This window comes from Mytilus galloprovincialis, chromosome 9 (genome assembly GCF_965363235.1).
Source record: "Mytilus galloprovincialis chromosome 9, xbMytGall1.hap1.1, whole genome shotgun sequence".
In the NCBI taxonomy this organism is placed as follows: Eukaryota; Metazoa; Mollusca; class Bivalvia; order Mytilida; family Mytilidae; genus Mytilus; species Mytilus galloprovincialis.
In genome coordinates this window covers 59,166,356-59,192,362 of record NC_134846.1, presented here as the reverse complement: position 1 = coordinate 59,192,362, position 26,007 = coordinate 59,166,356, and the positions used below count along the sequence as shown (strand labels likewise).

The following is a 26,007-nucleotide window of genomic DNA, read 5'->3' as shown; positions in this document are numbered from 1 at the left end:
CATGTACATTATTTCAATGAATATCAGTCAAGAGATTTTTTAAAAACTAAATCAGCAAAAAGGATGTTTATGTTTACAACAACAAAAAAATCTGGAAATTTTAGATTCGTTTTTTTAAGTAATCAAATTTGTAAAATATAGAGCACCTGTCAACAAACATGGCGCTGTCCAGTATCGAAAATATTTTTTTACAAGCCAGGTTGTATTAAGGCTTCTGATCATGAATGCATTTGATCCTGGTTTTTTGTCCTTTTACGGGAATTTTTTTTATTGGTGGTTATTTCAAGCAATGAGAGAATTAAAAAAAAAATGTTTAAGAAGATAGATATCTGTTTGGTTAATATCTTCAGGCAAGGACGTATAACTAACATATATACGTCCTTGCTTCAGGCGAAGTATAAGGTACAGACTAAGTCAAATAGGCACCTGGACAATTCGGCATGATCAAGAGTAAAAGTCAATTGGGCACCCGGTCATTTCGTCACCAAGAGAAATAGTTAAATCGGTAGTTAGTCAATTCGGCACGTTTTTAAATTCATTTTGGCATTTGGCATCAAATTACTTTGGATCCAATTTTGGAACTTATTTTTGTTTATAGATATAAGAGGATGTGGTATGAGTGCCTATGAGACAACTCTCCATCCAAGTCATAATTTGTAAAGTAAACCATTATAGGTCAAAGTACAGATTTCAACACATGGGGCTCACATGGAACAGCAAGCTATAAAGGGCCCCCAAAATGACTAGTGTAAAACCATTCAAACGGTATCAGGTCCGTTCGCGCCCAATACACTTTCACAACCTACATGTTCGCACATCGCACGTTTGCACCCAAAGTCCGTTCGCACTCTACACGTTCGCGCCCAATTTTAATTCAAATTCTAGTTGAATAATTGGAAAATCCTGATTGTTGTTTTAAATCGCTTTGGTTTGAATACTGAATGTATTTAAAGCTTGGTATGAGTAAAACATTGAAGATTTTAAATGAAAAACACACAACTTGGTCCCTTTGATCTAAAACAATGAAACAATAAAATATAGCAATACACTATTATAACCAAATTATGATAACATTTATTCAATACACAAAAAAACGTAGTCAGAATCTCACTTTATTTTGAAACAAGTCAATGAAACAAAGTAATAGTTATAGCAATACACTAACCATAGCATGATTTAAGAGTACTGTTATTCAACACAAAATAAAACTTTGACAGAATCCCACTTTATTAAGAAAGGATTATAATTTTTATTAACAATAAACACTATCCAAAACATCATGATTCAACACAAAAAAAATGCTGTCTCACTTTATTTTGAGACAATGACAACAATAGACCAGTTTCACATAAGCTACTAATCAACGCTGATCTCGAAATCTTCTGCGCGTTTGAGTTTAAATCTCGCGATAATTAACGATATCATACGTGACAGGGGGCTACTGATATTTAGCAACACAATAATAAATCAACCGCTTATAATTACTGCGTTATGTACATTGCTGTATGTCAGTTTGATTTTTCGTGAAAAGAGAAAAATATTTTGATAAAGAGAAAACAGCCTAAACATCCGAAATTCATTTAATTTCAGTTCTGTTCCAGTTTTTCTTAAATATTTTTTACATCTTCTTCACATGCATGTAAAGGGTTTTTACGGTCTACATATAGGTTTAGTATCATAGACTCGAACTTTTAATTTTCTTTTAAAAAAATACAGGTTACTGTTATGGTGACTTTTGCATGAAATTTTATGGGTACAAGGACATGATACCGGCACTACTAAATAATCAAAATTTCCAATAATGGTAGTACAATGTAGGGGAGTATATAATATATAATGTTCAACGAAAATTGATAGAATTTTTCCTTACATACTCTTGTCAAAGATGTAGTACATAATTATTGTGATATGCTAACAATATGAAAAACACAATGATAAGTCACCGAGTGTTTTCAAGCTATACGCTGTGAAAATATGAAGCATTTTGTATGGATTAAACAGAGGCATTTTTAAGGTAAAAGTATCATATGAATATTTGAAGGTAAAACAAATGATAGAATTCCAAAGTAAAATGTGAGAAAATAGCTCTTATAAAATGCGTTCAGAAAACAACAGAAAAAATGGAGTCACCATGCGTTTTATCCTGTTTAGCGTACATGGCATATAACATTAATAGAACACTTTCCTATTGATTGTAATAGACACGTAGTAGACAGGGCCCTGGTACCGTGTTGAAGACCGTACATTGACCTATAGTTGTTAAACTTTTGATACATTGTGACATGGACTGATCGACAGTTGAATCATTGGCACTCATACCACATCTGCTTATTTGTATGTACATTTGTTTCAAATATTTCTGTGTCAATGATGTTTTAGACGGCCATGATATAAATGAAGTGAGATATAAGGCAGTTTTAAAATACGTATCAGAAATACAGGTTCATCTTCAATTTTCAAAGATCGGACTATAATACAATGCATTCAATATCATTTTAATTTCTAAGCTATGTTCATGACCGATTTCGTCTAAGCAGAGGTTCAGTGCCAGCGGGGCGAGTAATTTTCTACATATTGTCAACTTTATCATTTTTCGTGCCATTAAAAGTAATTGAATATCCTGTATTTACAACAAGCGATGTATGCCTTAAATTAAGATCAAATGCTGAATGACCCCCTCCTAAATTATTAAAATATTCCCAGTGGCATTAACCACACTGGCCATGATATCTCAGTGTTAATAAGGTACCAGGGTTAACATTTTAAACATCTGTACTAGGGGATGACCATTTGATTTTCAGGAGGGGGGGGGGTAGAAAAATAATATTCTTTGACTAATTTCCTAATAAATAATTATGACCTAGGCAGGATGGAAAAGAATGATCTGCAACACAAACTACAGGAAATAATTGTGTACAAAAGTTAAATGAATTATCAAACGGTCGCCCTTTTTCAGTAACTGTTTATACAGAAAAGGGTACGTTTTATCAATTTTCACCTGGTGAGATTATACAAGGTGAAACGAGGATTCCACATGGCCAAGGTGTTAATTGCCTTCTTAATTTATGACCTTATACTATGTATATGAAGTGAGCCCCGCTTATTTATCTAATTTATTCTTCCCGTTAGGTGAACGATCTCAGCGTGAATTCGTGACATTTAAAGGTACAATTAATATAAAGCCAGGCGGCATATCAGATCGTATATAATACTGCAATCAACAACACAGCAGTAGTCCGTTTTAAAATCTTTTATTGTGTCAATTGTTAATAATTAAAGTTGTCTGGTCAATATAAATTTTATATTTTGATTCAAATGATGCTCATGTTGTTAAAAATGACCCAAATGTAAACGCAAACACTCAATCAGATGCTTGTTTTTCCAAGTCTTAATGGTCACTGCTTACAACCGTTAGCCCCCAGTTGATAAACTCTCGAGAATTATCGCGTGATTTCATAGTTTTGCTAATTAGATTAGACATGCGCAGTTAAATGTGAAACTGGTGTATTATACTTATAAAAATATACTTGCCAAAACTTGATTACAAAGTTATTAAAAACAAAACCAATTAAAATTTGGCGCGAACATGTACATGTAGGGGGCGATATAAGTGGGTGCGAACGTGAATGTGCGCGAACGGACCCGTGTTCTGTTCAAACAGGAAACCTAACACTGCTAACAGTCTTAATATATATAAAAAGGTAGAAACACTCATGAACCACATCAATAGTAACTGACAACCACTGAACAATAAGTTCCTATTTTAGGACAGATGCAAACAAATGCGGTACAATGACTGATTAATTTAAATTTATTAATAAAATTAAAATAAAATATATGTTGAATAAATTGTTCATCATTTATTCAGTTTATTGCTATTGTAATGGTGGTCAATTTTCCCCATTTCCATTCCCAATTTTAATTTTATATATATGTGTCTTTCCAATAAACCTCATGTTTATATGTGTAGTTACTTGTCCAATATCCCAGAACTTGGGTAGACAACAAAGTCAGAAGGAAAACACACTCCCATTACTGTCGTTACTCTATAAAATACAGATAATGAGTTTTTTTTTATTATTTTGAAATAAATGACATTGGCTTTCGTGTTTTGTAAATTTATAAAAATATAGTTTATGCCAATACACATAATTGACAGTACCAGTATCAGTCCAAAATGAACCTTCATCAGAGACAGAATGGTGGATTAATGTTTGCACACTATTTATATAGATATGGTAACCATGGTAACAGGCAGATCAAAGGATTCTGCGATTCAGTTAACAGGCCCTTTAGAGTTAACAGTCCCTTCAGTAAAAGAAAGAACTAAACTGTTATGAAATTTAACCACCTATTTTGAAAACCTTATTCACAATAGATGTGTGATGTAATTTTTGACTCACCATATATCTTGAATAAAGGTAGCATATTTCATTACTTATTTGAATTTTGAATTCCTCAGAGAAACATCGCAAGAAGATATAGACAGAATATGCAGTGGTATTTTAGAGAATTTGTATGATCCAGAGAAATCAGGAGAGTGTATGAACCAGCTCAGAAAACTATATCTTATAATTCATGCATCTTCTACACAACCATTGTAAGTACTAAGGGGTCAGATACAGTGAGAGCAAGCTTACATTTCTACACAACCATGGTAAGTACTATGGGATCAGATACAGTGAGAGCAAGCTAACATTGTTTTGATTGTAATGCATAAATCAAATGAAGGAAGTTTTAAGAAAACTAAAACGTTCAGCATCTAAGATTGTTTAAATTCATTTTTTTTTTAATCAAGTCAGTCACAACAGTCATCTAAATAAAAAAAATATCATATGCATGTTTTACATGTTTAATTCAGATCTCTACAGCATATAATGAAATATAAAACAAGAAAAAATTATAAGAAAAAAAGTATTTTTACACATTAAAGTAAAGATGAAAAATAAATTTTGGCAGGACGTATTGCATGCATAGGACATTATTGTTGATAAAGAAGAAAAGAATATGTGGGAATATTTTTTGTCAAGCCCACTGTGGATGAATACTTGTATAAAAATAGAAAATAAACCTGTATTTTATAAAAACTGGTTTAATAAAGGTATATTTTTCATTAATGACATTGTATCAGATGCTGGAAAAATTCTCAGTTTGGAACAGTTAAAGGAAACATTTAAAATTGATAGAAATGTTATGAAATATAACAGCATAATTTCAGCTGTGAAGAATGCAAGAAAAGGCTATGTTTTTGTATAAACTAGTTACCCCTTTTATTCCTTCATTTGCCAAGATTTTTTATAAAAGCTTAAGGGGAACTAAAAACATGTATTCACTATTAATTAAAAATAATATAGTTTCAACAGGTCAGAAAAAATGGGATCAAATTGTAAAAGTAGATGAAGATGAATGGAAATTAATTTTCAAATTACCTTTTAAAGTCACAAAAAATACCAAACTACAGTGGTTACAATATAGAATAAATCAGCATATTTTAGGTACAAATAAATTTTTGAATAAAATTAAGGTCATTGACAACCTAAATTGTACTTTTTGCCAAGAAGAAGTAGAAACTATTGTACATTTATTTTGGAATTGTGAGATTGTTCAAACATTCATTGATGAAATTGACTCATAGTTTTTGTCAAATGGTATAAGTGTTCCATTTTATGCCATAAGATATTTTCCATTTGGGGATATTATAAAATCATTTAGGGGGAATGCTGCAAATTTGATATATATGCAGATAAAACAATATATTTTCAACTGCAAATATTTTAAGAAAGCTTTAACAATGCAGGCAGTGCAAAGTAAATTAAAATCTTTATACAGCACTGAAAAATTGATTGCTGTTAAAAATAAAAGAGTAGATATGCTTTTGCTATTCTTTTTGATGAATGATCAGATATTTTTTTTACATTGTATATGTAAAATTAAAATTGAGAATGGAAATGGGGAATGTGCCAAAGAGACAACAACCCGACCATAGAGCAGACAACAGCAGAAGGTCACCAACAGGTCTTCAATGCAACGAGAAATTCTCGCACCCGGAGGCGTCCTTCAGCTGACCCCTAAACAAATATATACTGGTTCAGTGATAATGAACAACATACTAAACTCCAACTTGTACACAAGAAACTAAAAGTTAAAATGATACAAGACTAACAAAGGCCAGAGGCTCCTGACTTGGGACAGGCGCAAAAATGCGGCGGGGTTAAACATGTTTGTGAGATCTCAACCCTCCCCCTATACCTCTAGCCAATGCAGAAAAGTAAACGCATAACAATACGCACATTAAAATTCAGTTCAAGAGAAGTCCAAGTCTGATGTCAGAAGATGTAACCAAAGAAAATAAACAAAATGACAATAATACATAAATAACATCAGACTACTAGCAGTTAACTGACATGCCAGCTCCGGACCTCAATTAAACTGATTGAAAAATTATGTCTTCATCATATGAATATCAGGCACAATCCTCCCGTACATAAATTAGTAGAAATAAAATTGTCATATTATGATATATTGTCTCTAACATGAGAAAGAACTACATAATTCATCTCTGCAAATAAAGAACCAAAAACAAAACAAAATGTTTAACTTCCTTGAAATTTAATATTTATCTTTCAATTATCTATAATTTTTGTCGAGCCTGCAACTTTGTTGCAGAAAGCTCAACATAGGGATAGTGATCCGGGGGCGGCGGCGGCGGCGTTAGCTAACTTCTTAAAAACTTTATATTTTAGAAGGTAGAAGACCTGGATGCTTCATACTTTGTATATAGGTGCCTCATGTTACGAAGTTTCCGTCAGTCACATGTCCAATATCCTTGACCTCACTTTCATGGTTCGGTGACCACTTGAAAAAAAGGTTCAGATTTTTTGTAATGTTGAATTCTCTCTTATTATAAGTAAAAGGATAACTATATTTGATATGTGCGTACTTTGCAAGGTCCTCATGTTTGTCAGACAGTTTTCACTTGACCTCGACCTCATTTCATGGATAAGTGAACAAGGTTAAGTTTTGGTGGTCAAGTCCATATCTCCGATACTATAAGCAATAGGGCTAGAATATTCAGTGTATGGAAGGACTGTAAGGTGTACATGTCCAACTGGCAGGTGTCATCTGACCTTGACCTCATTTTCATGGTTCAGTGGTTATAGTTAAATTTTTGTGTTTTGGTCTGTTTTTCTCATACTATATGCAATAGGTCTACTATATTTGTTGTTTGGAATGATTGTAAGGTGTACATGTCTATCGGGAAGATGTCATGTGACCTTGACCTCATTTTCACGGTTCATTGCACAGTGTTAAGTTTTTGTGTTTTGGTCTTTTTTTCTTAAACTATAAGTAATAGGTCAACTATATATGTTGTATAGAAGCATTGTTAGCTGTACATGTCTGTCTGGCATGGTTCATCTGACCTTGACCTCATTTTCAAGGTTCATTGGTCTTTGTTTAGTTATCTTGGTAAATGTTAAGTTTATGTGACAGTTGTAATAAAGTTTAGCTTTATACTTAGGACTATCAACATAATATCAATGATTAGTATAGAAGGCGAGACATTTCAGCGTGTGCACTCTTGTGTTTCTTTTTGTTGTTTTTGTTGTTTTTTTTTCTGTTTCCTTTTTTTTTTGTTTTTTTTTTTCACTTTCAATATTGCAAACAACATAACGATTATTAATAAACAATAGGTTTTAGAAAAGATCTTGAAACTGATTATAGCTGAAAGAGATAGAGAATAAAATAACTTTTTCAGTTTGACAAAGAATCTGGTAGGAACTATGGTAAATATGGTGGAAGCCATGGACCCAGGAAAAACCAAAGAATGTCTATTGTGTCAAAAGATTCTCACAGGAATTCTACCTTCAGATGAGAAAGATTTAGGGATGGAAACAGGAATAAAAAATAATCCAAACGAGGCTGCTAACTGTGCACTGATATATTTAATTCAGGTGATTCTAAATGATTAACTTTTATGGGCTAATTTTTACATACGTCTTTTCAATAATGAAAATAAAGTTTTGCATTTAACATTGTATGTACATATCACTTTTAAAAAAACATAATTATTGGATTTTGCAATTTTTTTATCATTGCAGGGAGACAAGGAAAAGTGTTGGACAAGTTTATTACCAAAAGTTAAGAAGTAGGTAAATTTGAGTGTTAATTTTATTTAAAACAATGTATCATTAATTTTTATGAACATTTACCAGTACTGTAAAAATTACTTGGGGCTTTCTTTTAGTTTTTGACATGTAGGGTACATTTTTTCTTGGATTTTTAGTTTTTTGCATTTTATCATTAGAATTGCTATCAGCAAAATAAGTCAATTCTTGTAGCTAGGGTTTGAAGTACATCATCGTCATGTATGCAGCTTTTATCATTCACAAGATATTCTTCTTAATAAAGTGAAAGTGAGTAATATTTTGTGGATAGAAATATCTGATTAGTATCCTCCTGAATATTCATGAAATTAAGGGAAAAAAACATTCAGAAAAAATTGTACCATTTTCTTTTGTTCTATTTTGATGCATTTTTCCTGAGAATTCCATATGAAGAACTATGCTTGCATTTTATATTCCAGTTTATGGTATCACATATTGTGATCAATGTATTAAAGCCCAATGAAATAAACAAAAACAAAAATCAATCTATTACAGGGTACATTTTAATTTTTGTCAATTTTCACAATTTGGATAGAATCATTATCATTGCCATCTTTTTGAGAAAAAAAACTTTGGGTATTATCAGAGGATTTTGCATACATATAGCTCTTATATTTTCATGACCCTTTTACTGTTCCTTTGAAAGTTTGATGAATTATTTACTAGTTGTGTTGCAGTTATATCAGACAGTACTCATTGTTTGTCATCAAAAACACTGTACTAAAAACCTTTCCATATGACAAGGCTACTACCAGATAGGAGGGAATTTCTTTTAAATCACAGAGACAATAACTTTGAATACATTTTGTGCAGTTTAAGTAAAAAATATGAATAATCTTCTGGACATTTTTACAGTAGCCTTTATTTTTTTTATTTTTACAGATGGCTGTCATCACAGAATATAGAATTTGATGTACAGAGTAAATTGTTGTCATTCCTGATAGCTATATCTCTAGAGCATCAATCAATGTTACAGAAAGGTAGGTAGATATATTGGTCAACTTTTGTGAAATAAAATGAAACTATTTTGTATTAATGTGCTAGCCAAAAAATGAGACTATTTTGTACTAGTGTGCTAGCCAGAGTCAATATATATAAACAGTTATTTCTATCTTACTTTCAGGACAAATTGAGAGTGTGAATGCTTATGTCTGTGATGTTTTGGTGAAAGCTAGTTTAAAACAAGCACCAAATCCATACACCATCAATCCATTTAAAAAAGAACAAACCATGGTTACAGAGGTAGATGGAACACCTAGCAGAAACATATTCACAGTATTGAATATAGGTGAAAGATTCTAAGCTTACAGTGTATACTTTCCTGACCTTAAGAGTCATGTTACTTAAGAGATAACTGTATTGTATTTGAAGCTTTAAGGACGTCCATCGGTAGTTTTACTGTCGCAAATTTAGTTTACCTGTCGACGTGTAGCGGAGACAGGTAAATGGGTATTTGCGACAGTAAAACTACTGATGGGCGTCTGCAAAGCTTCAAATACAATACAGTTATCTCTATTCTAATGCAAAACAAGTTCATAATTAGATTTCAATCATTATTTCAGTGTAAAATCTTCATTAAAGAAAATTCCGCGAAAAGATGTTATCTTCTTTGGTCCCTACACTAGGTGACGTCCTAGGTATGCTTCTGGGGTCAAACATAAACACCGGGTGTTTTCTGGCTTCTGTGCCGCTTCAGAATGTAATAAAATTTGGTAAAAAGAAGATTTTTAGTTGCAACATGTGAGTTTTTTGGCTTATTATTGTAGAAATTGCATGTCAAAACATTCAGCAAATCAAAATGTCGGCTTCCTTAGTTACAGACAAGGAGATAGAGAATTTTACGCTAACTGTCATCCAATCAGAACCATTTATACAAAATAATTGCATTAGAATACATAACTTAAGTTGCTAGATTAGAATACAGGAAAGAAATATTTAAATAGACAAAAATGATAAAACTATGTAAATATAGATTACTTTAGTTAAATAACATAATAGAGAACAATGTTGTCCAAAGATAATCCATATAGCATCCTGGCAAACAGGGAATTTGAGAAACCATCTTGTTTCTAAAAGTTATAGCATCACATTCATAACACAACCTAAAAGAAAATTAATTCAGATAGCATTACATTCATGAAATATAGCATCACATAACCATGATGCTTATATCCCCTAATAATCTTGCTTTAAACAAATTTATTTTGAATATATGACTGAAAATAAATTAAAAATATTTAGATGGAAATTATTACATTATATTGTTCCAACTTAAAAACTGTTATTGCAGTGGAAAGTAACTAAGATAGATAAGTGTAATTTTTGTAAGCAAGAAGAAGATTATGCTCACTATTTTCTTAAGTGTAGATATTTGAATAAATTTTGGCAAAAAATCTATGAACTCTTTAAAAGAAGTAAAATAGATTTTGATATCAAATTTCAACATTTTGTATTTGGATATAAAATCACAGATAGTAAATATTATTTTTTGAATTATATACTAACAGTATTAAGTTTTTCTATTTATAAGTCATACTATGTATCCGAGCAGAAAACAAAAACTGTTGATGTCTTTAGTATTTTTGAAAATGAATTTAATAAAAGAATAGATACATATAAATCAAGATGTCCAATGTTATTGTCAATTAGAAAGAATTTTTAGCACTGATAAATCTCTGCATAAGACAACTATACATCCTTTATATTATTTTTTATAAGTTAATAAGTTTGATCAGCTGTTTATTTCCCTGGATAATCAGTGGAGTGTAATAGGGTAAATCAAGAGAAGCTTGGACTCTTGGTGAAATTTGTAACAAGCAAGATTAGATGAATAAATATTATTATGTTGTTAAAAAAAAAAAAAAAAAAAAAAAATCTTGCTTTAAATGTCATTCAACCCAACCTTTCACTATATGATTATTCATGACAGACTCTTTTCTTCTAAATATAGGCCAGTATTACACAGAGGATCAGATGATGAACATTTTCTGCTTTTCCACTCTATATAAATGGATTTATAATTGTTCTAAAGACGAAGTAGGAAGAGAGACAACCAAGTCAATATTCCATAATCTGGTGGGAAAAACCATTGATTACTGTTTTAGAATATTGGACCAATGTGAACGGAGTAAGTGCATAGAGAAACAAGTAAATGTTATGTTTAAGGAGGGCATACATATGTACCCATGTTCAGCTTCTCTTGACTATAGAGTTTCATGATATGTTAATTATGTATTTAGTCATTTAGAGTAGACAGAACATCCTTGCAAGGAAATTCTTTATTGTGGTCTAATGTGAAAGTGGCGTCTTCAAGACATTATAAAATTAGGCAACAAACACTGAGGTACATAAAATGAGGTAAATGTGGGGTTATGAAAAGTTTAAATTGAATTATTTAGTACTTTATCATATATGAGGTAAATGTGGGGTTACGAAAAGTTTAACTCAAATTATTTAGTACTTTATCATATATGAGGTAAATGTAGGGTTACGAAAAGTTTAACTCAAATTATTTAGTACTTTATCATATATGAGGTAAATGTAGGGTTACGAAAAGTTTAACTCAAATTATTTAGTACTTTATCATATATGAGGTAAATGTAGGGTTACGAAAAGTTTAACTCAAATTATTTAGTACTATATCATATATGAGGTAAATGTGGGGTTATGAAAAGTTTAACTCAAATTATTTAGTACTTTATCATATATGGTGTTTCTGTCTGTTTCAATCTTAGAATAAATAGATTCATGACCAGGATACATGTGAGAAGCATATTTCTAAAAGAAATAAAATCAAAGTGATAACAGTTTATGAAAGGATCAGTATTTGAATTTGTACATAAGAATGTTGTTTTTTTTGGTGGAAGAAGACTTCAAGTCTTCTGAGGGCCAATGGTGCCGACTTTAAATCATTGAGCCTCCGTATGCCGCATTCGATTTTGTGTATTACAATTTCATAACAACTTCTGATTCCTGACACCGATTTTTACACATGATTAAGCATCTGAATCATTAATTTGTAAATTAGGATTGAAAAACAATCACTATCGTAAATATGTATCCATTTATTTATGTAAATTATTACATTTCATCTCATCAGTTTTTGCTCATCTACATGAACGTTGTTTGTTTACTTGTAACCGGATGTTTTTACTGTAGATATTTGTAGTACGCATGCCTGAAATTGGTATCGGGACACCTCGCCCTGTTTACATGTTCGCCCTTGGTCTGTTCGTCCTGAGTTCTTTCGCCCGTACTGTGTTCATTCTCTTTACTCTTATCAAGGACGTTTTATAATACGTCCTTGCATTTATTAAAAAAATATTAATATTAAGGGTATCGTTAAAAAACTCTAAAACACGATTTAGTGAAAATCATCTGTTCCTTATTTTGTTCCCAAGTTAAGACAATCGTGTTCAGCCAATCAAATTCTGTGTTTCTCATGATCAATTAATAAGCCAATCAAAAACGTTTTCTCTTAAGATTATTCTAACATGCTAGATTTTGAACTTGTGTTGTTTTCATCTAGTTTTAAAATGTGAATTTTCATCTGCAATCGTTCTTACACAACTTTTATGATAAAAGCATGGCTGATTGACAAATTCAATGATGCAGTATTACCATAAAGATAATAAATAGGTTTTTTTTTTTCACTAAATTATTGACATAATTCTTGTTGTAACATATTTTATTTTTGTATTCAATTATAAAATCATTTAAAGGACAATGTACTATTCTTTTTTCACAAAGACCAACACACAGTGGGTTGTAATGTTCGTCTAATGAGGGTTACGCCTCATTTGGAGTGTTGTTCTCAACCTGTTAAAGGTCCATCTTTGTGCATAATTAAAATTTGGAAATTTCAACAAGCATCTAATATTAGTATACAAGAAATTAAACCCTGGTCTGCTAGCTACATGTTCATCTATTCTACCGTTTCAATAACTAAAATCATGCAAACAGACTTAAAGAAAAAGGCATGTAAGTTCATCATACAAATATGACACTTTTTCTAGACAATCCAGATCGTGCAAAATACTTCTCTAAAAATTGTAACCTTTAAAATTGTTGTTGCGCACTAAAAACCCCCATGGGAACTTTCAAAAGTTGGCGGGTATGTAACAAGTCTTACTATTTTTATGCCCCATTTATGAGCATTATGTTTTCTGGTCTGTCTGTCTGTCCTGCTTCAGGTAAAAGTTTATGGTCAAGGTAGTTTTTGATGAAGTCGAAATCCTATCAACTTAAAACTTAGTAGACATGTGTTCCTAATGATATGATCTTTCTAATTTTACTGCCAAATTAAAGATTTTACCTAATTTTCACAGTCCACTGAACATAGAAAATGATTGTACGGATGGGAAATCCATGTACTTATTACACATTCTTGTTTGAAGAAAAAAAAACACGTCATAACGATAATGGAACAAAGCAGGCTGGGTTAGTGGGGCTGCTTTTATGGTAATTCAAGTTACCTTTTATTCACCTTCTTCCACCTCAAAGCTATCAGCTCTTTGATTATTTTTTGTTACTGAATTAATTTGAAAAAGATGATAGATTACACAATGTCAAAAATAGTAACATTTGTAATATTAACAATCATATTTGTTTACAGAACCAAAGATTCCATCTGATGTTGAACTTCAGAATAGTGTGAGTATAGTAATCCATGAACAATTTTTGTCACTTCTGCTGTAACTATCAAAACTTTTATATTTAAGAAAATGGGTTATTAGATTTTATGTAGGTTTTTGTCTCGCCTCAACAAGATAGCTGTTTATTATAGACTTAGGATGCTATTTCAGATGTCTGCAACATCAGCGTAAACAATTTGATTAGTTTGTAAATTAAGTAAGATCAGTGAGAACCACTAATGATAAATCAATAATATTTTGGAGGCAGTTTTATTAGATTAAATATATGTCATTTACATGGAAATAATATGGATGTTTGATTTTCAGACTTAAGCAACTTCTTCAATCATATTTGATAGGGAAATTCAAGTAATGCCAAAAAGAATCAGCAAATGACATGATGTTTTCAAAAAAAATAAATGCAAGAATTTTTCCAAATACTATATAAGTATATATATATGTTTTTTTGTAGAATTTATACAAGTATTTGTAAACTTTTGGTAAAAAAATATACAAATATACTGACCTAGTTCAGTAATAAATTATAAAAGTTGCATATTCAATAGTTACTTACATGATACATTTTTCCCTTTTGAATCAATAACCTATTCCATTGAAATCAGGCAAGCTGGCCTTGTAAAAATTGTTTGATGGGGAAACTTGTAAATTTATGCCATACAAAATATTTCTCTAAATGGTCTTAACAAATATCAAAGTCTCTGACACATTATGTAAACATATTAGATTTATTATGAATTTTGTTGACCCCATATCAAAACTGATTTAAAGTATTAAAATATTTTAATTTTTTCATAGTGTTTGCTAGAAACAATAAATCTGTTAGATTTGGTATGTAAAATAGATGAAGGACAAGTAGCCAGAGTATACCAAGAGATACGTAGACAACATAACAGATTGTTACAGGACTTTAGTAAAACAAGACTAATGATACCAGTCTTACAGTTTTTCCTAAACCATAGTATGTATACTAGTCCTAATTTACCACTGTGCTACAGTTTTCCTAAAACAAAGAATGCATTTTAGTAGTTAAATATTACTTAGGTGATACAATTTACCTTAAACAATTGTGTGATTAAACTAATCTTTCCCTTTGATACAATTATTCCTAAACAATAGTTTACATACTTGTTCTTTATTACAGTGGATGTAAGATTTAACACAGTTTGTGTACAATGCTGACTAATAGTTTGGAATGGTCCATATGTATCAAAAATTAAAATATTTGGTAGAATTGCTAATAAGACAAGAGACCTCATTTACAAAGTGAATGCTTACCACCACTTTGCTACATGTACTCTATCACATGGTATGTGGTTGGCTTATTTTTCATCTGATATTTGATACTTATTAATTATCAATGGTGATCTCAACAAGATTGATTTTCTCATGAGCCAGTATGGCCAAAGTGAGAAAAGCAATCAAATGACCAATGATAATCTTTTTATTGCTTTTTATCCATGACGATGTTGTTAATTTCATTGTCAAAAGCATATACAACCTTAGTTTCTAGAGATAATTTTTCATATCACTCTACCGTGCTGAGAAAGGAATTTATCAGTCAGTAAGATCAAAGGAAAATTTCGTAAAATAGCAATAATATGCTGTTAATTGAATAATTCACCTATGGTGTATTGATATGTACTTTTGCTTTAAGGTAGGACAGTAGCACATGACCCACATGATGTTTTCAGACAGTATTTTCACAAATCATTATCCTGGGGTTTCACAGACACAGCTATAGCCTTTGATACTGTAATGTTTATTTTGGATAACCTGGAAACATTGTGTGATGATAATACCATACTTAGTAATAATTTTCCTAATATATTCAAGGTAATTGTTAACATGTAATTAAATACAGATCTGATTTGGACACCTTTTGAAAGTGTTTTTTTTTAAATGTCACATTTTAATCAGGATGTTGAAGTATGTGATGTTAATATTTGGCACTGATCTTGGAGAAGTTGAAATGTACATACACATAGTTTAAGATGCTTTATTGATTGAAATTGATAACAATAATTTTCTTGTAATATGAGAAGTGTTGATCGTCTTTTATTACATTGGTTGCAATGAATTACATTGATTTCCAAGTTAAATAAAAACGGATAATTTCACATGTGAAATAAACGGGGTTATTTCACTCTCTAACGTCATACAACAATAGGCATTGTCAAGACAAATTGTGAATTACGTAGAAAAAAGATATAGTTCCTTACATATTTTACATTAATTTCTTTAAAAAAGCCATTTGCCAATGTAATAAAAAGAATAACTAATTAAAGAATTCAAATATCGAAAATTTTTCAACTTGTGACCGAACAACACTGATAAATAACTCATGCACATTGATTAGTTATACTATAAGTATTTCAATGATTTATAAGCTTTTAACTGTGAAGAATATTAGTCTTAACCTGATTCTATAATCATAGTTTATTGATAAATAAAAGAGACAAAATGCTTAAAAATGCAAAGAGCAAGCTTCTGAAATGATATAAGTGTGTTGCTCTGAAAAAAGTATCGCTGGACATTTCTTGAAGTTTTAAAAATGTACTTTTCATTGTAGATATTAGCATGGAATCCAAGGTCATTTGTGTCAGAGTTTTGTGAAATTTTACCTGCTTTGATGTCCCCTACATCTTCAATTGAGGTAAATATTTTCTATTTTTATAAGTTTGATCTCACAAATTTGTTTAATGTTACTGGTTAAATACCAGTTATTACAAAAGAAATGATACTTTCCATGGATGCCCTTGAAGGTTACCTTTCAATTCAAACTTTAGCAATTATTTTGTCTCATCAAATAAATTGTGCCTGATATTCATATGATGAAGACATAATTTTTCAATCAGTTTAATTGAGGTCTGAGCCTGGCATGTCCGTTAACTGCTAGTAGTCTGATGTTATTTATGTATTATTGTCATTTTGTTTATTTTCTTTGGTTACATCTTCTGACATCAGACTCAGACTTCTCTTGAACTGAATTTTAATGTACGTATTGTTATTCGTTTACTTTTCTGCATTGGCTAGAGGTATAGGGGGAGGGTTGAGATCTCACAAACGTGTTTAACCCTGCCGCATTTTTGCGCCTGTCCCAAGTCAGGAGCCTCTGGCCTTTGTTAGTCTTGTATTATTTTAACTTTTAGTTTCTTGTGTACAATTTGGAGTTTAGTATGGTGTTCATTATCACTGAACCAGTATATATTTGTTTAGGGGCCAGCTGAAGGACGCCTCAGGGTGTGAGAATTTCTTGTTGCATTGAAGACCTGTTGGTGACCTTCTGCTGTTGTCTGCTCTATGGTTGGGTTGTTGTCTCTTTGGCACATTCCCCATTTTCATTCTCAATTTTACAATAGCTATTGCTAAATTTAGAATACAATTTAGGAGTTGATAACAAACATTGATATGTGGACAATTCTCTTTTTACCTATTTTGATGCGTTTTACATCCTATTAGACTTTCCAGTCATCCTGTAAGTTAAGACATGTGGGTACAATTCTCTATACTTAATGTTGTAGATATTTCACAGCCTATTAGACCTACCATGTATAACTATCTGTTTTGATGTTGTAGATATTTCACATCTTATTAGACTTACCCTGTATAACTATTTGTTTGGATGTGATAGAGAAATGTAATACAGAAGATGTTCCTACTGTACCAGAGACAGAACCTAATAGTTCTATGGAAGCCTACCAACATCCATTCTACAGACCAATGTTTCTCTTCTTTACCAGAAGTGAAGGTGGGCAGGGAGATACTATTAACAGGTTAGACAATTTTGTTGAAATTTAAGTTAGATTTAGATTTTAACAATTTCTGTTAAAAAATTCATTCTTAATAGATCTTTATCATTGAATACTATAAGATTCCATAGGGATTATAAGTTCTTCTAGCTTGTATGATGTTAATTTCATATTTTAAAATTTTTGTTTACTAAGTTGGAACAAAACATCAATACCTTATTTGCAGCAGTGAACTTTTCCATCTGGAGAAAACCACTAACATAAAAATTCCATGGCAAATTTCCCTAAATAGGGTCTCTTTTCCATTATTAAGTTTTGAGTGATGAGCCTACTGTAAACAAGGTTGTTCAAAACACCCCTCATCAGAGGATTTAAGTTAATGTTCTGAGATTCCTTTAAACAGCATTCAAGAATATTCATAATTTTTTTTTTAAATGAGCAGTAATATCTTCACTCACATGTTTTAGATTTTTAGTTAAGATGCAGCTGGAGAAAGATAAATTAGAGGAAAGTGAATCTGGGTTTGTCAGCACTATTATAAAACATTTTATTTTGGATATATTCTGTTTTTATCTGAAACAAGTCTAAATTTATCAATTGCTTTTCAATGAATGAGCAGCAATCTTTCTTTATCTCTTAAATATCATGTTCTTAGTTTTTCTCGCTATATTGAAGACCCATTGGTGGTCTTTGTCTGTTTTCCACTATCTCATCAGGTTTTTGTCTCTTTGACATATTCCCCATTTCTGTTCTCAATTTCATTCATCTATTGTTATTTTCTATCCATGTATTTGATGAGGTTTGGTCAGTGTACCATAAAGTCAATTCATGCTTAGACTCAATTTTTTTGTTGTCTATATGAAAATATATAGATGACAGTTATCTTTATGTATAACAAGCACTTGTATTTGCTTCATAACAATGCTTCTGAAATTTTCACTGCTTATGGTATAGTAGCAGTTCTCTTCTGTATTGTCTCGATATGGGAACATAAAACAATCAATTTGTACCGCTATGTAGTTCATTTGTGCATGTAAGATTAAGTGACAAATGTAAACAGTTTTCTTTCATATTTAAAATAACTATATTAAAGCCAAGATGACCACCAAACTGGAGTGGCATTATGCATGGATGATGATGTGATAGTCCTTCCTTAACATTGGGATTTTCATTCTGATCTGCCTGATAGTTACTGATTTAATTACATTTGACCATATGGGATATAATTAAAACAGCTTTAATTTTATACCTCTTCACAGAATAAATAATTTTTGTGTAAAAAGTACAGATCTGAAAGTCCTTGTAGTTACTCAAAGATAGTTGAAGCCAATAAACATTAGTACACATCCAACTTCCAATGGAGCAAAGAAGGCATTAACAATCAGAGAAAAACATGACAGTGTACAATGCTAAAAGATTTGTAAGATTTAATGAATGAAACACATTACAATGAAGTATGTATTTAAATGTTTTCTAATGTTTTTGAAAATATTTTATAGATTAGCAGCATTTCACAAGATATTAGAAGATTATTGTCTTCATCCACGTGTTGTTGTCTGTTCTCAAGTTGTCCCAGCACTATTAAGGTAAATAAACTTATGTGATTTCCTTTATTTCTCAGTTTACTTGGATTATTATGGCTACATAGAATACAAAAAATCTCTTTTGTGTTATGTGGAATCCATTCTTTTGTTTTGCTTGCTTAGCACAATAAGTGCTCCTGACCAAGGCATGGATCATAATCTTGATCTAAGATCAAATGTGAAGGTCAAGTTCACAGCTTTCATCGATATTGATGCAATGTCAGACCAATATTTTCTAAGGACTGCTTAGGTTTCAGTTACAATTACACAATCTTTGATTTAATGAAGTAAGTATCCAGATCTTTACGAAAGGTTATATCTGGAAATATCATTGATTGATCCAATATTTTATGGAATTATTAACTATCACTCAATTATATGTTTTAACCTTTACCAAATTCAGACCTAAAAATGTATTCGACTATCATACTTTTTATTTATTTTGTGTTTAATTAAGCTTTAGACATGTGGTATATGAGTTCCACTGTCAGGCTGTCAAAGTAGATTTTCTAGTTAAAATCTGTAATTTCAGATAGAAATACTTTTTTCCATCTGAATCTGACTTTCTCTTTTAAGACCCTGGTTTTAAATCACTTATACTGTAATGAAATGTTCTTTCTGAAAATAACATGTTCATAGTTGGCAACTGCTTATTGCAGAGTTTGTTATCTTACATGGATTGTCCCAATTTTCTTCTTGTAATAAAAAGCCTTTTGTCAACATACTAATAGCAACAAAATCTTTTGAAGTTAATATCTTTTATAGGATTTGGTTTGAGGTTATTTTAGAAGAAGCCTCTACAGATTTTGTTTCTCATTTATTACCAGTCCTAATTGAAAGATGTGGATTGTTGTACAATATACTAGAGTTCAAGGCAGATGTCAAAAGGTATTCAAATTATTTCATTTTAGAAAACTAAAAAATATCAAATCCTAGATGCAATTCTACTTAATTTTGATTCACTTGCAATGAAAGGGTAGGCATGTCTGCCATAGATATTTTGACATTACTTTATCAAACCTTTTTTTAAAAAAGATGAATGACTTTATGTACCGGTGTCATATGAAAAATTTAAAACCTAGAAAATTGAACCTGGTGTAATTTTTCAGGGGTTCAGTTATCCATATTACACAGGATTCTACTTTTCCATATTGGAATTTAACCACAATTCAATTTTCCATATTTATATCATGGATAAATTTTGATAGTTACAAAAGCCTGATAAAACTGTGCAACAGAATTATTTTCTGAATAATTATGAAATGATCTTAAAAATTGTTTACCTCAACATGTGTAGATATTAAAATTAATAACAAGAAATTTTAATTAGTTACTGTTTTGCATAAATTGAATTTTTAAACTTTCAGATTAATTTCCCAGTATTTTGTAAAGTTGTTGAAGAAACATCCTACAATCCTCCTTGATCAACAGTCTGACATCTTAGACTTCCTCATGACACCAGCTAATATTACCAATAGAGAGAACTTCTTTGCTAATATGGTTTGTAAAGATACATTATGGTTTTAGTTTTGTATCATGTATGTTCAATTTTATAGAATACATTCAAGTTGTGTTCTGTATTGCTCACAAAACATGTGGTTTTTATCTACATGTCAAGAAACATTTTAATGTCTCATCAATAATTACAAACAAATATTAAATTTATTAAATATTTTCAATTAATCTAAAAATATAAAAAGAACTTTTGAGGAAAGTATAACATGAAATTCATTTGATGCCATGTTATTTTACAGGTTTGGGGTGTTGGTGAATATTGTTCTACAACAAATGATGAACGATGTACTACAGAGAATATTAGAAGATTCTTTGAAGTTCTAGAAGCTCTGACTTATGAATTGTCTGGGATGATAGCATCAACAACGACATCATCAGTATCACATGCTAAAATCACATGTATGCTGATGTCTACTTTAGCAAAGGTATGAAAATAATTATCAGTTCAACCATTTCAAAAGTAATTACAGTATATATTGATCTTTGGGAATTTCAATGAATTATTATACAACCGCAAAAATTGAAAATTTTTTGGTCGTATATTGGTATGACGTTGGCGTCATCAAAGTTATTTGTTTTTTGCACTATAACTTAAGTATAAGTTAGTAGAAATCTATGAAATTTAAACACAAGGTTTATGACCACAAAAGGAAGGTTCTGAGTTTTGGTCCCAACAGTTTAGGAATTAGGGGCCAAAAAGGGCCCAAATAAGCATTTTTCTTGGTTTTCGCACAATAACTTTAGTATAATTAAATAGAAATCTATGAAATTTTAACATAAGGTTTATGACCACAAAAGGAAGGTTGGGAGTTCCGGTCCCAACAGTTTAGGAATTAGGGGCCAAAAAAATGTCCCAAATAAGCATTTTTCTTGGTTTTTTCACAATAACTTAATTATAAGTAAATAGAAATCTATGAAATTTTAACACAAGGTTTATGACCACTAAAGGAAGGTTGGGATTGATTTTTGGAGTTTGGTCCCAACAGTTTAGGAATTAGGGGCCAAAAGGGTCCTAAATTAAACTTTGTTTGATTTCATCAAAAAATGAATTATTGGGGTTCTTTGATATGCCAAATCTAACCGTGTATTTAGATTCTTAATTTTTGGTCCTGTTTTCAAATTGGTCTACATTAAGGTCCAAAGAGTCCAAAATTAAACTTAGTTTGATTTTAACAAAAATTTAATTCATGGGGTTCTTTGATATGCTGAATCTAAACATGTACTTAGATTTTTTTATTATGGGCCCAGTTTTCAAGTTGGTCCAAATCGGGGTCCAAAATAAAACTTTGTTTGATTTCAACAAAAATTGAATATATAGGGTTCTTCAATATGCTGAATCTAACCATGTATTTTGATTTTTAATATTTAGGCCCGGTTATCAAATTGGTCCAAATTGAGGTCTGAAGGGTCTAAAATTGAACATTATTTGATTTCATCAAAAATTGAATTCTTGGGGTTCTATGATATGTTGAATCTAACCATGTATTTAGATTTTGGATATTGGACCATAATAGGTAAATGTCCAATTTAAAATTTTTAAGTGTTTAAGTTTAAGTTCTTAGACCACATTCATTCTGTGTCAGAAACTTATGTTGTGTCAACTATTTAATCACAATCCAAATTCAGAGCTGTATCAAGCTTAAATGTTGTGTCCATACTTGTACATAACTGTTCAGAGTTCGACCTCTGCGGTCGTATAAAGATGCACCCTGCAGAGCATCTGGTTTTTACATCTTAAAGGGATTGTGATATTCAAACTAATAGTTTGTTTATATTATGTCTGAATTTGCTGAAGCATTCACCATATTAGAGATGTAAGTTCAGTTTTGTCCATCAAATTAATAACATTTAAGAATAGTATATGTTACTCATTTTATTCTGCAAAAAACAGATAAAGATAAATAATATATCTGTTTTATTTTAGCTATCCACAAGGTGCCAAGATTTAATACCAAGAGCCATTTTATGTTGCACTAAGGTAGCCAGACAACAGGAACAAGGATATTTAGATACTAATTCCCAAGAAACCATTATTAACAGAGCACAAGAGTTGACCAATATTCTTAAAGTTCCAAAGTAAGTTTCAATTTTCTTAACCTGCCTTATTTGTTTGATTTTTTATTTTTAAACATAAAAAAATGTTTGATATAGACAATGTGTGCTCATGGACATATATTTCAGGTATATTTTCAAAACTATATAAGATTTAACATCATAAGACTAAAAAAAAATCTTGTCATTTTTTGGTCCAAGTCAGACGTAAACTTTTTAAATTTTGTAATTAATGTGATTACATGACTTTGTAATCACTTAGAAGTTTTTCTATCAGATTTCATTTCTAGTTTCATCAGCAAAGTTTTATTGTTTAGTTTACCCATATAAAACATGAAAGATACTTAGTATTAAAAAGAAGTGATTCATAGTTGCTTAGGAAAATGCAAGATTAGATAGAATGAAGCTAAGAACGTGTGTGAGCAAAATATTCCTTTTTAGCTCACTGAGGCCCTCAGGGCTCATGTGAGGTTATGCCATCACTTGGCGTCTGTCGTCGTCCGTCGTCATTGTAAACTATTTCAAAAATCTTCTCCTCCGAAACTGCAGAGCCAAATACCTTCAAATGTTAACTAAATGTTCCTTAGGGTATCTAGTTTATAAATTGTATCTGAAGTTTTGATCCATTGACAAACATGGCCGCCATGGCTAGATATAGAACATAAGGGGCAAATACAATTTTGGCTTATATCTCAAAAAATAAACCTTTAGAGCAAATCTAGCAAGGGGTAAAATTGTTCAATTGGTCAAGATCTATCATCACTGAAATTTTCAGACGAATCGAACAACCCATTGCTGCAACTAAATTGGTAGTTATAAGGAAATTTTGCAGTTTCTGGAATATTATTATAGATAGATATAAACTGTGAACAGTAATTATGTTCAGCAAAGTAAGATCTACAAAAAAGTCAACATGACCAAAATTGTCAGTTGACCCCTTACAGAGTTATTGACCTTTAAAGACAATTTAAAAATCTTCTCCTCTGAAACCCATTGTGCCTTATACTTCTTAATTTTAAATGAATGTTCCTTTTTAAATGAATGTTCCTTTAGGAATCTAATTGATGGATTGTATCCGAATTTTTTATCCATCAACAAACATGGCCGCCATGGCTAAAAATAGAACATAGGGGTCAAATGCAGTTTTTGTCTTATATTTTTGAAACTAAAGCATTTAGAGCAAATCTGTCATGGGGTAAAAAAATGTTAAAAGGTCAAGATCTATCATCCATTGTTGGGTTCCTGCCACTAAATTGGTTTTTTCAAGGAAATTTTGCAGTTTTTGGTTATTATCTTGAATATTATTGAAGATGAAGATAAACTGTAAACAGCAAAAATGTTCAGCAAAGTAAGGTCTACAAAAAAGTTTGAATGACCAAAATTGTCAATTGACCCCTTAAGGAGTTATTGCCCTTTAAGAAATTTTACACAAGTTGTTTATATTTTTAACTTTAAAATCTTCTCAAATGAATCTAGTATAAATTTTGTATTTTATTTCCTTGTACGTCAATAAACATAGACACTATGGCTAAAATGGGACATATGGGTAAAATACATTTATTTGCCTTTGAAGAGAATATGACAGATACAATGAACATTTAAATGGCATTTTTAAGCCACTCATTAATATATATTGAAAAGCAAAAATAATCATTGATGAAAGATTTAAGCAAAAAAATAAGAGGTGAGCGATTCAGGCTCTTGAGAGCCTCTTGTTTCACAAGAGTAAGGTGTAATAATTTTGATAGCTTTGATTGGCACAAAGATTAATTCAAACTGCTTTTTCAAAATTGTTATTTTATTTTTTACAGTTTTGCTGCTACTGCTTTAAACCCATCAAGTGATATATTCACAGGAAGGTAAGTTCTGTAGTAACCAATAGGTCTGAGTACACAGTTATCGTCCCTTGATTTTCGTTGTCCACGAATATAGTCCCAAGTGTGGACAGTGTGTTACTTGCCAATCTTTTTTATACCCCTTCCAAATTTATTTCTTCATGTTTTATGCCTCAAATAGCAAGTAGGGGGATAAAATTACACTGTGAAAAAATTTGATTCATGAATTTTAAAGTAAAGTAGTGATTTGGTCCAGCTGAAAAAGGTTAAAAATAAGTATTTCGGAAGCTGTCAAAAGATTTCAAGACCCCCTGAACATAAAATTGTCCATATTTTGAGTTAGAGCCGATGAAGTTTTCTATAATTTTGATATAATTTGTCCCAAAAGTAGTATACCACACTGTAAAAATATTATTGAGAAAGCGCAGGTGGGATTTTTTTTTATTTCCATTTATTGTCTGAAAGAAATGCACTACTAAATAACTGTGTACTCGGACCAATATTGCCCTAAAAAATAACTATGTAACTTCTGTTTAGTAATTTTTTATCCAGTCAATTGCACTTAAATTCCTTTGCCAAGCAATTCATTATAATCCGGAAACTGTCATGTTTTTTAAAAAATGTTTAAGAAAATGATAATAAAAGTGTTCAAGAGTATTAATTTCTGTAAAATCGTTTTGATCATTTTTATGCCCTCATCGTAGGAGGGGTCTTTAAGTGTTACCCATGTGTGTTTGTATTTACTTACTCCCGAAATTGTTTTACGTTATCTAAATGTAATTAAACTTATACACATTGCATGCTTATCACCACAAAGCAGAGATCATGTGTGAATTTGGGTGGCATCAATTTTACTGCTTATGATTTATGCCCCTTTTCAAATGGAAAAATTTCCAAATTTTCGGTTCTGTTCGTTAATGAAACATTGCCTCAATCATATGTTATGAAACTTATACACATTGCTTATTACCACAAATCTTTTACTGTTTATGATTGATGTCCCTTTATAATGTTATATGCAAGCAGTGACATCATCTGTGTCTCATGGACATGACACCATCTGTGTCTCATGGACATGTTCTCCATTTATTCTTTTAAATTTGTGATCTCCCTTTATACTATTTTATTTATTGAATCTTTTTTTTTAAGATGGCATCAGGATAATTCAAGTCTTCCTACCATTCTTCGTGGAGTTTACCAAATCATCAGTACAGAATAATATAGGGGATCAATAAATTAAGAAATACAGTTTGACATACCGGTTAATTATTTTCAGCTAATGCTGAACAGTCTATATAGTGTTGGATAGTGCAATAATTTTAATGATTGTTTTACATGTATATGAATTGATTTGTTATTCTTTAATTGCAAAATTTTGTTATTTAATATTGTTATTAATATACATATTTTATACTGTTATTTATTATACTAAATAAATTAACAACATTTCTCTA

At 30.9% G+C, this 26,007-nt stretch overlaps 1 protein-coding gene across 2 annotated transcripts; it reads left to right on the top strand.

Moving 5' to 3' along the window:
• The first annotated feature begins 142 nt into the window (after positions 1-142).
• Positions 143-26,007, top strand: LOC143045443 (AP-5 complex subunit zeta-1-like). 2 transcript variants are annotated; one of them, XM_076217938.1, is made up of 19 exons: positions 143-199; positions 4,463-4,600; positions 7,757-7,952; positions 8,100-8,146; positions 9,048-9,145; positions 9,289-9,453; positions 11,116-11,292; positions 13,780-13,817; positions 14,615-14,777; positions 15,474-15,652; positions 16,389-16,472; positions 17,396-17,592; positions 19,068-19,154; positions 19,917-20,039; positions 20,519-20,651; positions 20,906-21,091; positions 22,591-22,742; positions 24,530-24,577; positions 25,703-26,007. In XM_076217938.1, the coding sequence occupies exons 1-19, from the start codon at positions 159-161 to the stop codon at positions 25,770-25,772; spliced, it is 2,322 nt and encodes a 773-aa protein (XP_076074053.1). In that variant the 5' UTR covers positions 143-158; the 3' UTR covers positions 25,773-26,007. The 2 variants fall into 2 exon arrangements, with proteins under 2 accessions (XP_076074053.1, XP_076074055.1); XM_076217940.1 differs by lacking the exon at positions 143-199 and having other exon boundaries at positions 3,916-4,657.